Source organism: Triplophysa rosa, linkage group LG1 (assembly GCF_024868665.1).
Source record: "Triplophysa rosa linkage group LG1, Trosa_1v2, whole genome shotgun sequence".
Taxonomy (NCBI): Eukaryota; Metazoa; Chordata; class Actinopteri; order Cypriniformes; family Nemacheilidae; genus Triplophysa; species Triplophysa rosa.
The window spans coordinates 20319841-20334070 of NC_079890.1; the positions used below are offsets into that span (position 1 = coordinate 20319841).

The 14230-nt window shown below is 36.7% G+C and overlaps 1 protein-coding gene across 1 annotated transcript; it reads right to left on the reverse strand.

Annotated features, from left to right (window-relative positions):
- Window positions 1-1544: 1544 nt before the first annotated feature.
- On the reverse strand, window positions 1545-13815 carry lpcat2 (lysophosphatidylcholine acyltransferase 2). The gene is made up of 14 exons (XM_057348171.1): window positions 13644-13815; window positions 13003-13145; window positions 11602-11819; window positions 10881-10993; window positions 10041-10101; window positions 8915-8973; window positions 6679-6713; window positions 6304-6358; window positions 4958-5040; window positions 4532-4657; window positions 3957-4110; window positions 3658-3756; window positions 3237-3378; window positions 1545-2513 (listed from the first exon to the last, which is right to left on the reverse strand). Exons 1-14 carry the CDS (start codon window positions 13752-13754, stop codon window positions 2323-2325), a joined length of 1590 nt encoding a protein of 529 aa, XP_057204154.1. The 5' UTR covers window positions 13755-13815; the 3' UTR covers window positions 1545-2322.
- Between the last annotated feature and the right edge of the window lie 415 nt (window positions 13816-14230).

The window sequence follows — 14230 nt, forward strand, 5'->3', positions numbered from 1 at the left end:
GTTCTTTCTCTGAGAGGAGCTTTATAATGCTTGCTGCCACTGTCAGGGCCTCCTGCTCTGTGGGCACGGTCACTCTACCAGTGTAAGCAAATAAAGAACACTCATAAAGAAATGAAATGTATAAGACACAATGATTTAAAGCAATATCCTGACAAGGGAAATTAAAGCTACCGGACAGAAAGAAAGAGAATGTAGTGAATAGACTTATCCTTCTAAGAAGAAGTATTTGCAACATTGTCTATGTGTGCGGCGGGAGCGAGGGGTCTGAGATTTGTAGTTATTTCGCAAGTCGTCAATTAAGTGCACAGCCTGTCGGCACTGACCTTTTCAGACGAGCCCCTTCATCTGTTTCAGCACAGACCGCCCAGCCAAAGCCCTAACAGCTAATGCTTGTTTGGTATTGTGCAAATAAAACCCGATTACTTGGTCTGATTGTCCACAATTTGACTAGGCACACTCACCTCAGGCTGAAATAAAAATGAATGCAGTAATATTGGGTACGAAAAAGGGGCAGCGTGTGTGTGTGTGTGTGTGTGTGTGTGTGTGTGTGTGTGTGTGTGTGTGTGTGTGTGTGTGTGTGTGTGTGTGTGTGTGTGTAAGTGGAAGAGAGACCGAGAGAGAAACAGCAGCAACAATGTAACTTAATTGATTCCATGCAATCTCATCAATTGTGATTAAAATGAAATGCCCCCCTCTTGTTTGAAAAGGTTAAAACAAATTGACGGTGGAAATCACAGCTGGTTATCGCGGCGTGCGGAGCAGCAGGGCTTTAATGAAGTGAACACAATCTCATCCTTCATCCTGCTGTATCTGACGGGAGAGAACATTAGCTTCTCATAAGACATCATCGCTATAATCATCCCTGACCTGCCCTGTGATGATATTATATTGACAAAAGTAAGTCACTCATTACATACTCTCTATTGTGCTGTTGTAAATAATGACCAAAAATGTCCAGTTACTCGTAGAGATCAGTATGGCGATACCTTTGGCCTTAGTGTTATGTGGTGGTACTTTGACATTTGACCCTTAAAAAGTACTGGAATACTGTAGGCTATATGTGCATAAGATGAAATGTAATTTTTTATGTATGTCGTCGCTGTCCTTCCAAAACCTCAGACGCCCAAATTTGCTGTTTTTCAGCAAATGGAAAAACAAAGTACTTTTTAAATGATAAAATATCATGTTGTTAAAGTTTACAAGCACTTTTCAATACGTTTTAGTGGTTAGGTATTTACAAAACCCAGTGACTAATAATGATGATTTATCACGAAATATGTAGATAAAAGGTCCCAGAAGAACAGCAGCGACATGCATTTTGCGTGAATCTAGGAATCGGAATCTAGAAACCAAAAAAAGAGGGTTTGTATGTCATGACTCCAACTTTTATACTGTGAGCTGCTGACACCTAGTGGTTGTTTTAAGTATGAGCGTAAGTGTTAAAAGTCAGCTTCAGCAGTTTTTCTACCGTCTCTTGATAATATGAGTGTAAAAAAAGAGTTCATACAGTCAAACATAAAAGGCACAACAAATAATAGTTGAAATTCAAAGGATTTTTTAATTGCAAAAGAAGCGATCTTTGCTGTGTTAACAAAAATCATAATTGCATCATGTACGGCTAAATAAATACCACTGCAGTGGGATAATTTGGAACCAAGCCTCCTTTGTGGGTGTGTTGTGTTGCCTGTTTGCTCACAAATTGGCCTATTTTCAATGGATGCAACAGAGTATTAGTCTGAACAAGCAGCAGGGACAGAACGCAAACTCAGCAACATCTCCCCTCAATTGGAATGCAAATAAAAACAAGATGCAAAGCAAAACCTTTAATTACAAATGCACTTACTACACCAAAGTCCCTGAGCACATTGTAAGAAAAAGAGAAAGAAATAATAGTTTGAGAATTATGTATGAGAAATCTCTTTTTAAACACTTTCATCTCTTTTTAAAAATATTCACTTTTAGGGAAAAAAGTTTGTTTTCCTTTTAGGGAGACCTGCATTCAAAGTTCAAGATATCCACGTATTTGATCAGTTTTTCTTTTAAAGATTAAAAATCAAGTTTGGGTAACAAAACTTTACGTAAGACTGATTTTTTGTTGATACATATTCATAGTTTGAGCCTACAAAAAGCCTTTAAATAAAACATTAAATATTTTATGATAAACATGACTGAATGGAAAGAAAACACAGATTTTTTAACTGTATATGACACCGCATATGATTGTACAAATAGCACTCCACCCAAGCTTAAGGCACATTTTTCTAATGGTGTGTCAGAACTGTAATCTTACAGATGAACACTCCTCTTGGACTTCATTTTATGTCAGTCATCTTTCTTATCAGAAGCACTGTCCTCTTGAGAAGAATGTACTCCATGAGAAGCACTACAGCCGTAAGAGGTGCAGTTATATTCTGGCTCCTCCCCCTGGAGAGCCTGGTATCGCTGTAACTCGATGTAGGTGGTGAAGAGCTTGGCATACTCAGGGTGGGTGAGAGCAAAGGAACGGAACTCATCTAAGAGAGAGAGGGGAGGAATGATCACTTTATCTACTCAACAGGAACTTGAAAAAGATAATCTGAGGTAATTTATGTGTAGTAATTATTGATCTCCAGAAATGATTGGGTCATTGTAAATCTATAGGCTGTTTCAAATTAAAGTCAGCTTTGGCATTAATGTGTACTCAAGTATGCTAATATATGCAGTTGGCGACCTAAAATTGCTTTATGACAACTTCCAGTATAATTTGCAAGTAACAATTATTCCAAGAAAAACAAAGCACTCTATAATGCACTACTCGGTGGATTTCTACAGCACAAAATGTATCTGATAAGAGCACTGCCGTAAAAATGACATATTTTATTTGAAAGCTGTAATCTGTAACTCTTGTCTCTCTATTGCAATCTCTGTTTGAAAAAGAACATTTTACTTAAAGTTACTTTACAAACGTATATTTATGTGGGTTGAAGTCAAAAGATATCAAACTGAAAGTTTTTAGTAGATAGATCATTATTATAAGCCTGTTTAGAATCGGGATAAGCTAAGGAGACTGATTTTTGTTTATTTTCCACCAAAAAACTTACAGATTGTGATGCGATACAAAATATGCCAAACCAAAGTTAACCAAAGATTAAGGTGTCCACTGGGCAAGGTGTAGAACTACAGGTGCCATGCATTTAATACAATGATAAATGTGAGGTCTTGTCAACTCATTAATTCATTGAATTTGGCCTACACACCGTAGGTTATGTGTCCTGATCCATCCGCATCAATCTCTGTGAAGAGGCTGTGGACGTCCAGATCACACACCCCAAGAGCAGAACGTAGCAAACTGCTGAAATCCTCTTGTGTGATACAGTTGTCCTCATCAATGTCAAAAAGCTACAAAGAGAGTGCACATTTACTTCTTCCTTTTTATTTTGAAATCAGAATGTGTGTGATTTTATTTTGACCCCTGTGCTCTGCTGTCGACTTGTTGCGTGCGCTTCCTCTTTATTTGGTACCTTGTTTTCTGTTAACCACCACTGATATATCATTCCGTTTATGGTTTAACTGCACATAACCACACCACACAGCTAGACTGTATTCATGGACACACTCCCTTGAGAATTTATTGTGCGTATACTCTCAGTATAACATAAGTATCTTTGATATCTTTACCTTAAAAGCAGTCTGAATTACACCCTCATTGTTAACCGGTCGGCACAGAACTGTGACACCAATGACATACTCTCTGAAATCAATAGTGCCATCTCCATTCTACATAGACACAAAGGAAACATGCGTTTAAAATAGGTCACACTGCAAGTGAGATGAAGCAGTAGATAAAATAAAGATTAATTAAGTAGATTTACAATTTTTTGACTTTTAGTTTAATAAAGACTGAAGCAAAGTAGATCTTTCATTCATGCACATTCTTATGTGTCTTACTCCAATGGGTTGGTTATGGCCATACTCACCCTGTCAAACAAGGAGAAGAGTTCCTGCAGAGCAGGGCTGATGGGTAATTTCAGGAAGCTACCAAACTCTTCGATCGTGATCCTTCCACCTTTGCAGGAACAGGCTATGTTTGCAAAACTCTCCAACTCCTTTTTCACATTGTCCCATTTCAGTCTAAATGCATAATAGAAACAAAAGCTTGTAGGATTTGATTCTGTGTCTTAAAGGAACAGCTCACCTTTAAAATAAACAATCTGCCATCATTTACTTACCCTGTTGTCATTTTGAACCTGTGTGATTTTCTTTCTTCTGCAAAGCACAAAAGAAGATAACCAAAAACCTAGGTCCCCATTGACTTTTATTGTATGGACACAGAACCAAAGCAAGTCAATGGGGATCAACGGTTTTCTGTTACCAACATGTTTCAAAATATCATCTTTTGTGTTCTGCAGAAGAAGGAAAGTTTGAAATGACAAGAGGGCGTGTAAATAATGACAGAATTTTTATTTTGAAGGTGAACTATCCCTTTAAGGGCTACAATATTTCACAATTACCAAAATACATTTGTAATGTATATTAGAATAAACTGCCATACTCCAGTTTTCTGCTGATCTTGGTAAACTCCACGAGTCCTGCTTCCATAGGGAGTGTCAGTTCTCCAGCTGCAATCATCAGACGGCAATCTTCATAAGTGTGATCTGTGACTGACAAACCCAGAGCCCTAGTGACACACATACACATTGACATTAGGTGTCCCTGTTTTATGGGGACTTGCCATAGACTGAACGATTTTTATACTGTACAAACTGTATATTATATCCCCTAACCACCAGTAACCTTTCTGCATTTTTACATTTTCATTACATTTTGTTGGTTTTTAAGCTGTTTTCCTCATGGGTTTACCAGGATACACACTGGTGCTGTATTTATTTGTGAGTAATTTAGCAGCATTACAATATTGTTATAGTGTGCATAAATATAAAAACTCAAAGTAAAAAGAAATAGAATACTGCATACTCACTCTGCCATGACAGCTCTTACTGACTGAGCAAACTTTGCAGGAAACTTTTCCTCTGTCTCATTAGGAATCCTAGGAGGCAGAAACTAAAACAAATGCACAATCAGATATGTCCAGTACAAGATGGAGGTGTGTGTGAACTTGATAATAGCTTCATAAAAACAGCTCTTAACAGCTACCCAGTGCTCGAATTGAATCACGTCTTATGGGGGGTCTCGCAATATGCAATTTACACATATGGGCTTACATAAAAGAACAGGCATCTTTTACTGTATTTTGGATCAAATCAATGCAGGCTTGGTGAACAGCAAGGCCTTTTGAACAGTAGTGTACGTCCAACAGAATAATTCTAGCATTATTTACCAATGTAGTATTTACTATTTTCCCAACAAATAACTGGATGATTGACACTTTGTGATAATAATGTTTGTTCCAAAAGACTTCTTTAAATGCAAGAAACTAGTTTATTAGATATTAAAAATATATATTGTGACAAGAACATCTGTCAGTCTGTGTGTTAGTGTTGCGGGGATTTTTCAACGAGTTCAGTGCAGTTTACATAGTTACGTCCAGTAGGTGGCGGCAAGGGACTGTTATGAGTCTGTCAGTCAGCAGACCATTCAACCATTTCAGTCCAAAAATCTGCTTTATTCAGTATGGCGATCAATATAACTATGGCTATCAATATGTCAATCATAGCTATTTCAAGAGTGAATCCCGCATTAATATGCAGATGTAATTCCCGAAACTTTGCAGCGTGTATGTGGCCGTTGGTCTTAGCAGCATGTAAAACAAGTTTTATATAATTCTGAATGGATTATATATAGCACAGAAACCGCACAACGAGCACTCCCTTTATAATTATTAAAAAGCTGTCACTCATCTTCATCGAGATCTCTAGCACCCCAGAACCAGGCCTAATAATAATTTACGCAAGGAATACAAAAGCCCCGACATGGAGTTGATAAATATATTGGAAAGATATAGAGAGAGAGAAAATTACCCCTCAAAAAAGTAGAAGCTTCCTCTTCCCGACTGCGATTGGAGGTTTATTATTCTCAATTTTTTTAGCTGAAGTTAGCTTCATAAAACTTAAATTAAACTTAATATAAATTATTGTAAATAATTAATTCACAAAATTTACCATATCCATTGCATGAATTTAATCACATTTGTCATTATCATTTTTACTCAAATAAAAATATCTGAGGGACCTCCCTAAGTCTATTTTTTACCTCTTATTTGGGATCCCCCCAGCCCCCCTTCAATTCGAGCACTGCAGCTACCTAATAAGTCTTGAGGCTCTTTTTAAATCTATTGTTGTTCATCGAGAGAGAAATGACACACACCTCAATCTCCACAGTTGTATAGAGCTGACAGAGTGTTAACAGCAGTAGTTTGGCCCTGAAACAGGAACTTGTGGTGAGATTCCAAATGAACAGCATCCTCAGGAAGCATTGCGTCTTTATACGCACGACAGCGCAACTGCACTTACAACACACAGTAACTCGCAGGGTCTAAAAACCAAGCTTATCTAAAAGATGTGCACGATTTGTTCTGCACACGCATATGAGGCGAATAAGATTGAGATCCAGAACTGATAATTTAGTAAGACAGCAGGCTAGCAACAGTGTTAAGCGCATCATAATACATCTGCTTGACCCCTTAATCTCATGTTTCTTTTACTGTTTTTTTTTTTGGTGATTATGTTTAATATTACTTACACTTTTGGGCCCTGCCATGTCCATGTGACGGTGTCCTGTAAGTATAAGAAAATGACTGTGTGAAATGTACAATTTTCAAATGAAAAATTGAAATAATGTATGTTTCTCGTGCTGAAATACATATTGCTGTTCCAGAGATGGGAAGTAACGAAGTACAAATACTTCGTTACTGTACTTAAGTAGATTTTTCTGGTATCAGTACTTTACTCCACTATTTATTTTTCTGACATTTTCAAACCAGGCTCGTTACTTTAGTTTTAATCTGTATTTGATGCACAATCAATATTATTTCTTGTCATTGCGTGACTTTTTCAACCTAATGATAGGTCTGACTAAAAGCCGAAGCGATGTGTGAGGTGGCCACTAGCCAATCAAATGTAAGAAGGCGGGAATTACTGTTTACAGAGCAAAGCGGTGACCAATCAAATCAAAGACGGAGTAACTGTTCTCAGATCTCGAGCGTGATATTCTGCATCATGTGGTGACTCGTGAATGGTAGGGTTTTTTAGCGCGAAAGGACCAGATTTTAAATATGTAATTTAGCTATTCGCATGTTCTACAAACATATACTTCACGAAAGATGTACTGTAGTTCTGTCAGAAGTTAAGGCAGCTCGTTAAGTTAAGCGCATTATTGTTGCTGTTGTTCATTAGTATGTATGAATTGCATGTTTTTTGTTATCGTGGTGTGTGCGTTAAGTTCATGAACGAGTGAAAAATACCTGCTCATTGCGTTGCTTTCGATGAACTAATTATAGTGGGCACTTTTGCACAAACATGCGCTAATTTCCTGATTGCCAATTGAAGTGGTTTCTGGACATATCCTATTAGTCTTATTTTCTAATTTTCTTAATGCATTTGCCTGGTTTGATCTGTTTGATCTATTTTCCTGATTTTTATTATATTTTTTCATCTTGTCATGATTAAAATTATAAGGAAATAAAAAACGATCCTTATCAACGTTGATTGACATTGCAATAAAATACTATCACATTATTTTGGAAGTTAAAATTTTGGGCTGGTTTTTGTTGGAGTGAGTAGGTTTTAGTGAGCCTTTGGGCTGGAAATCATCCACCTAATCTAGCAACACTGACATCAGTTTTAATGTTGAACGAGTGTAACGTACAATGTAAGAGGCTAAACATTTAATATTTTAAAGCGAGGCATAATTTCAAGAAATGTGTTTAAACAATCGAGAAAAACAGTAATGGTTACCAAGTAAATTGACTTGCCTAATTAATTATCTCTTTATTTCTCAGTTTTCTCTTTTTGACAAGATCTCCCAAGTGTCTACAACCTTTGTATAATGATATGTCCATGAATGGTCTGTGCTTAAAATGTAAAGGGACAGTTAATCTAAAATTGAAAGCAGTGAAATTCTGTTATAAAATGTTTTGACAATCACAGTACCAAACAGTCATTTCCTGGCTATTACGCATCGCAGACATAGGCTAGTAGTCTAAGAAGCTGCCACGGACCAAGGCGGAAGGCAACACAAAGAATAGCTAAAATTATGGTTGAGAACTTGAGACAAAGGGAATTCTGTCACAATTATTATCAATACGCTTGTCCTTTACACTCTTATCTTACATCATAACTGTATTATAAATTTGTGTTTTTTTCCACTACCTAGGTAGTGGCAAATAGATTTATTCCATCAGTCTTTTTTATGCTTGTGTTCTACATAATGGTAGTTCAGTTGTGAGGTACGAGCGTGACTCTAAAACAGGTAGTAGTATTGGCTACTTTTTACTTAAGTACATTTTAGAGCCCATACTTTATACTTTTACTTGAGTAAACAAGTTTAGTCAGTACTTCAACTTTTACTTGAGTAAACAAGTTTAGTCAGTACTTCAACTTTTACTTGAGTAAACAAGTTTAGTCAGTACTTCAACTTTTACTTGAGTACTTTTAAACATGAGTATCTGTACATCTGATTAAGTAAAGGATGTGTGTACTTTTGCCATCTCTGTGCTGTTCACACACGCAAGATGAGCTGAAGATTGTAAGACAGCTCAATTAAAAGACAAAAAGAGCTTTTGACTATAAAGTATTTGGTGTCAATGTTTGAATACATATTTTTTACCTTAAAGTTTACTTGGTTAATATGTATATGCATCCTACTGTACTTATGTTTATAATACGTCTGGTTTGCTCTATTTAATTCTTCCGAAAGTACCAACATATGTGATTTCAGCATGAGATTTTTGCTGAACTTCTGCTGCCTTAACACTGACCAGTTTATTTGGGTATCTGATAAGAACAGGCTGTACCGACACCCCTGGGACAAAGGCACCTATGAGGCAGAAAGAGTAACACATTAGCTCTTTTATTCATCCATTCTCTTATTTTTGTTCTCCAACCTTGTTCACCTACATTCATACCTCCTAAACAACAGCTCAGTACAACAGTCTTCTGTCTCTATAGTAAATAGTCTGACACTATTTTGATCACTCCATGCCCTACATACTGTATCAGGTCACAGCTATTGTGAGTTAGGATCTCAACTCGACATAAACAATCAATCCTCATTAATGAAGCAAACACAGTCCTTTTGATATGACCTGAATTTAGAACACAAATACAACAACAATAATAAACAATACAATTTGTTTCTGTCATGTGCTGCTGGTTTTGCTGACCCCAGCAGGCCTCATTCTAGTGTCTTCAGCAAGCCAAAACAGTGTAGCGAGTCTAGCGACTGCCAGCACCTAAAATCCATAATGTTTTTTTCTTTCTCCTCTATGCGCCTCTTTGTATACATTTGCATTAGGTAAATAAGTTAACTGATAACATAAGAGCAACATGATTTTCATATGATGCAATTCATGTACAGCTTTTATAAATTATCTACTAAATTGTGGACTTTTGCTACAATATACTGTCATACAAGTGCAACTGAGGCTTAACTATTTATCTGCATTTTTAGAAATGATATCTAATATTAACATGAACCTTTCTACAAAAAAGCAACAGCAAGCAGAAAAAAACCCAAGGTTATTTTAGTTTACTAAAATTAAATATTTGAAAAAATTTCTGTTCATTGAAATCAAATCAAATATTGACCTAAAAATGATTGGAAAACTTAACTAAAGGAAATATTTAAACGTCAAAAATAAACTGAATTAAGTTTAAAGCACTAAAATTATAATAGTAAACAAAAACTAAAATATGACTAAAATAAAAATTAATCTTATATAGAAACATAAACAAATTAAAATGACAAAAGCATTTACCAATATTGGCAACACTTTAACTAAATTTTACATAAAAACTAAAAATCTAAAAATAAAAGCTCATTTAAAAAATGTATAATACTAAAATCAAACTATAATAACTCTGCAACAAACACGTTCTTCTAACCTTGTTTGAAGGTAATAAGACATGACCTGTTTGTACACGTTCCTTCAGGAAAAAGGAGGACCTGGAAGAAAATCAAATGAGGAATGGGTTCAGTGTTACATGTAGCTAGCTACTGTTTCATACTATTACATTGACTTCATTATATACTGTAATAATACTGTGTGTAGCATATTATACTAGATATATAATGTATCAGCTTGCTGTTTATACAGTTAATGCTTTGTTTCCAAAAAATATTTTACATCTTAAAGTATGTTTATTTTTAAATTGTTTTTAAAAAGTTATAAAAATCCACAGTGTTGCAGGAATACTTTGAGATAGGGTTTTTATGAAGAAAGTTCAGGAACTGGCTGAGGAAGTACACTGACCTTGAGGGTAATTTCCTGCTTTTAAAAGTTGGAACGTACTTTGTTTGTCTCACATGTGGTAGAAGTTGAAACCTCTTTCACCCAAAACTCATTTACTCACTCTCAGGTTGTTCCGAAACTGTATAAAATTCTTTGTTCTGTTGAACAAGATATTTTGAAGAATGTGGGAAAGTTAACAGTAGTTGTTTTTCTGTACTATGGAAGTCAATAGTGCCTCAGAACCGTTTGGTAACAAACATTCTTTCAAATACCTTTTTGTTTAGCAGAACAATAGAATTTACAAAAGGGTGGAACATCTTGAGGGTGAGTAAATTATGACAGAATTTACATTTTTGGGTGAACTTTCCCTTTAACCACTTTTTTTTACCATACTATACCATAAAATAGTAGATTGTGTCAGTTTAATCATTTATGGTTAATCAAGCATGACCGCCCAAAGCAGAACTATGCTGTCAGAATGAAACACACTCACCTGTTGCCAGTGGCCACCTGACTTTGCTCTTCTGTCTATTTCAAGAATGGTGTTTTTACGAGAGTCTGGATCAATGCGGGAAACAAGCACCGGCTGCACACAGCTCAAAAACCCTGAGAAGCATTAAATTCCCTTATTAATACTGTATAAAAAGGCAATAACAACACATGCAAAACTGACACCAGTAGTAAGTATTTTTCTTTGACTAGGGCCTGACATGGAATGTTAAAAGTTTTTAGACAGGAAATTTCACACTTGTACTAGTGATACCCACTCAAAGTAGATAAGGCCTCTGTCCTGCTTTCATTCTACTTCATAGTAAGTATGCCCCTGATTTAGTTCTCTTGTGGACTATAGTATCTATGTTAACAATTTGCAGTAATATAAACCTGACAGATCTACATGATGTATGCATTCATGAACAGTGGTTTTCTGGGGGGTCCTAAGATGGCACCAAAGGGGCCCGGGTTTGTCATTTTATAAAATTTTGAATTTATAATAAATTCTGTGTACGCAAACATTAGAAAAATAAGGCCATCCACCAATTGATGTTGTTGCATTGAAATTTATGATCCAGCATTGTATAATTTAATACGTTTAAGGGATGCACCCTATACAAGGGAAGCTCACAATGAAAAAATCTGATTTGGTAATCAGAGTTGGTGTTGCAATTTTGTGTTCTATACTGTATAAATATATATTGTAAATATCCAATAGTTACTGCCAAAGATTGGTGCTTCCAATGACTCCGAGCGGGATACGGTAGAGGGCAGACCAGCTTCAACACAAACAATGGCATCAAAGAATGAAGAATGAGGGGCCACCGCCAGAATCGGAGCCTCCGCACTGCTGGCCTGCCTGCCCTTCACTATCACCCTGAAGCCCATCCCGAAGAAATAAATCCGGGCCAGAAAGGTCATCACTCTCTGACGCAGAAACCTGCCCACAAACACACAAAACAAAAGGAATTATGGGTAAACTAACAGGCAATCGAACGTGCACATAAGCACACAGATGCAAAATGTTTCCTTTAACGGCTTTCACGCTCATCTAGTGTCAGAGCAGTTTTATCAGTTTTATCAGTTAGTAACCACATCCCTCCGACAGCAACAGCTGTGTAAAGTCTAAGAGTTAACTCATCTGATCAAAGTGATCAATCTGATCAAACATAGAAACCAGCAAAATGAGTCGTGCGAGAAACCATGAGAAACATGAATTAAATAGAGTGGAAGAGGTAGTATGATTTTGCAACAAACCAGTAAACATTGCATAGAGTTCAAACCAGACGCTCTGTGAAATGTTCATGAACTCACACGTCCATTTATATTTAGATCACATTTATACAGGAAACTACCTGAGGACACACACCCACACAAAACAACACAGCCCCTCACACCCACAAATAACTTGAAACGTACATTTATTGTATTAAATAATTCCTCTTTAGGATCAAACATACAACATAGGGATTAAGACAAAGCTGGAAATGGTAATGTTCAGACATAATTTAAGTAGACATGACTTTGTTAGGAAAGATGCATCCTAGTGTATGCAGTAATATCTGACTTTGACATGTAAATCTATAAACTAAAAGATAAGGAAGTTGATATATTTACTAAATATAGTTAGACAACCACACAGCTGAATGAAGTTGAAATGCAAATGTGGTTGTTTATGGCTATAGGCAGAAGTGGACAGTAGTGAAGAATTTTTACGTACTTTACTAAACTCTATTCTTTTTTGATGTGCTTGTACTGTATCAGCATAATGAATCATAACATAATGTTTTTTACTTAACTACATTTCATATTTTACTAGTACTGTCATAATTTTAACGAAGTAAAATTGTACTACATTTTAAATATAATGAGATACAAAAAAATCAAGATGCATTTATGAAATGTAGTGGAGTAAAAGTATGATATTATGCTTTTTATGTGAATCCAAAGTAAAAACATCCTGATACACTACAGATCCGTTAAAATGTACTTGAGAGTAAAAATACCCCACTACTGTTCACCTCAGCTTGCAGGTAACCCAACAGCCCAATGCCAGAAACGGTGTCTTGAACTTGTTTTGGCAAAGTTTCAGGGACAAGAACATGTGAGCGAACAGCATTTACCTTCTCCAGCCTGTCATTGGCTCCACGACTCCTTTCAGAGACTGTCTGAATGTTATCATGACAGAGACCAGCCACATGACCATCAGGACAAGAAGCAAGAAAATAGAACGGATTGGCACAAGGATGATTCCCAAAAGAAAACACTACACACAGAGATGGGAGGATTAACAGACAAGGAAAACTGCATGATGTCATTTGTATTAAGTACAAGACTTTTGCAGCTGCATTAACATTCAACAGGAATCCAACTTTACTGGCATGCTTACACTTTATAACAGTAAACTTGGCATGAGTTAAGGAGAATATGCATAAAACAAATGATAGGGTGAACAAATGCACATTTTGGACTTTTAGCTTCTGCAGTTTACTGTGATTGTCAAGCTAGTACCTATGTAATGCTACTGATGGAGTTTACAGTAGGTTCCCCACATTACCCAATGTCTCACTTTCTCTAAACATGAAGAAAAAAGGTTCCAACAATAATTTAAAGCTAATTTAAAAACGAGACTTATGATGGAGCAACATGTTAGCACACCCATATCAATGTAGCAATATTATACAGTTACTTCATGATTTAAAACAGCAAGCAAGGGTCTCACGTAGGCTGTATAAACCAAAAGAAACAAACAGTACAAACTCACTTTGATCGTCTCGGCTCTGGTTAGTTTAAGTTGGTGTACGAATGGATTAAGGACGGCCGGAAGGTGCAGGGAGTGTTGTCTGGGCAGCGCGAGCACTCTCTGCAGCGGCATCTTCGCAGATCACAGCAGCGTCTTCATGTGTCAAAACCTTCACCGTGCGCGCATCTCATTGCACAACGCCGATCTGAGGCTGGGACTCAATACCTAACGAGCTGCCTAACTAGACAGCATACCATACATGGGCGAGTGCTGCAGTTTTGGTCAGAGATGAGTTTGATGTTAGATGAGCTGGTTTTATTATAGTTAAACCGTAGTAACCATGTTTTAGGCATGTTTTTTCATAAGGGTAGTTTGTATTCTGACTCTGAACGCGGCTGTTCTGTATCATGTCTAGATAGACAGCTCGCTTGGTTTTGAATGAACGCCCGTGCGTGTTTACGCCCCACCCCCCAACAGGCATAATCCTATTTAGCCCCGTAGTAGCCAGGTGGAGCCCTCGCTTACATCTTCTCAAAAGGGAAATGCTGACAAACGTCAAAACGTTTGGAAACCAAATTATGGAAAGTTCAAAGTTCCTCTTTACCACT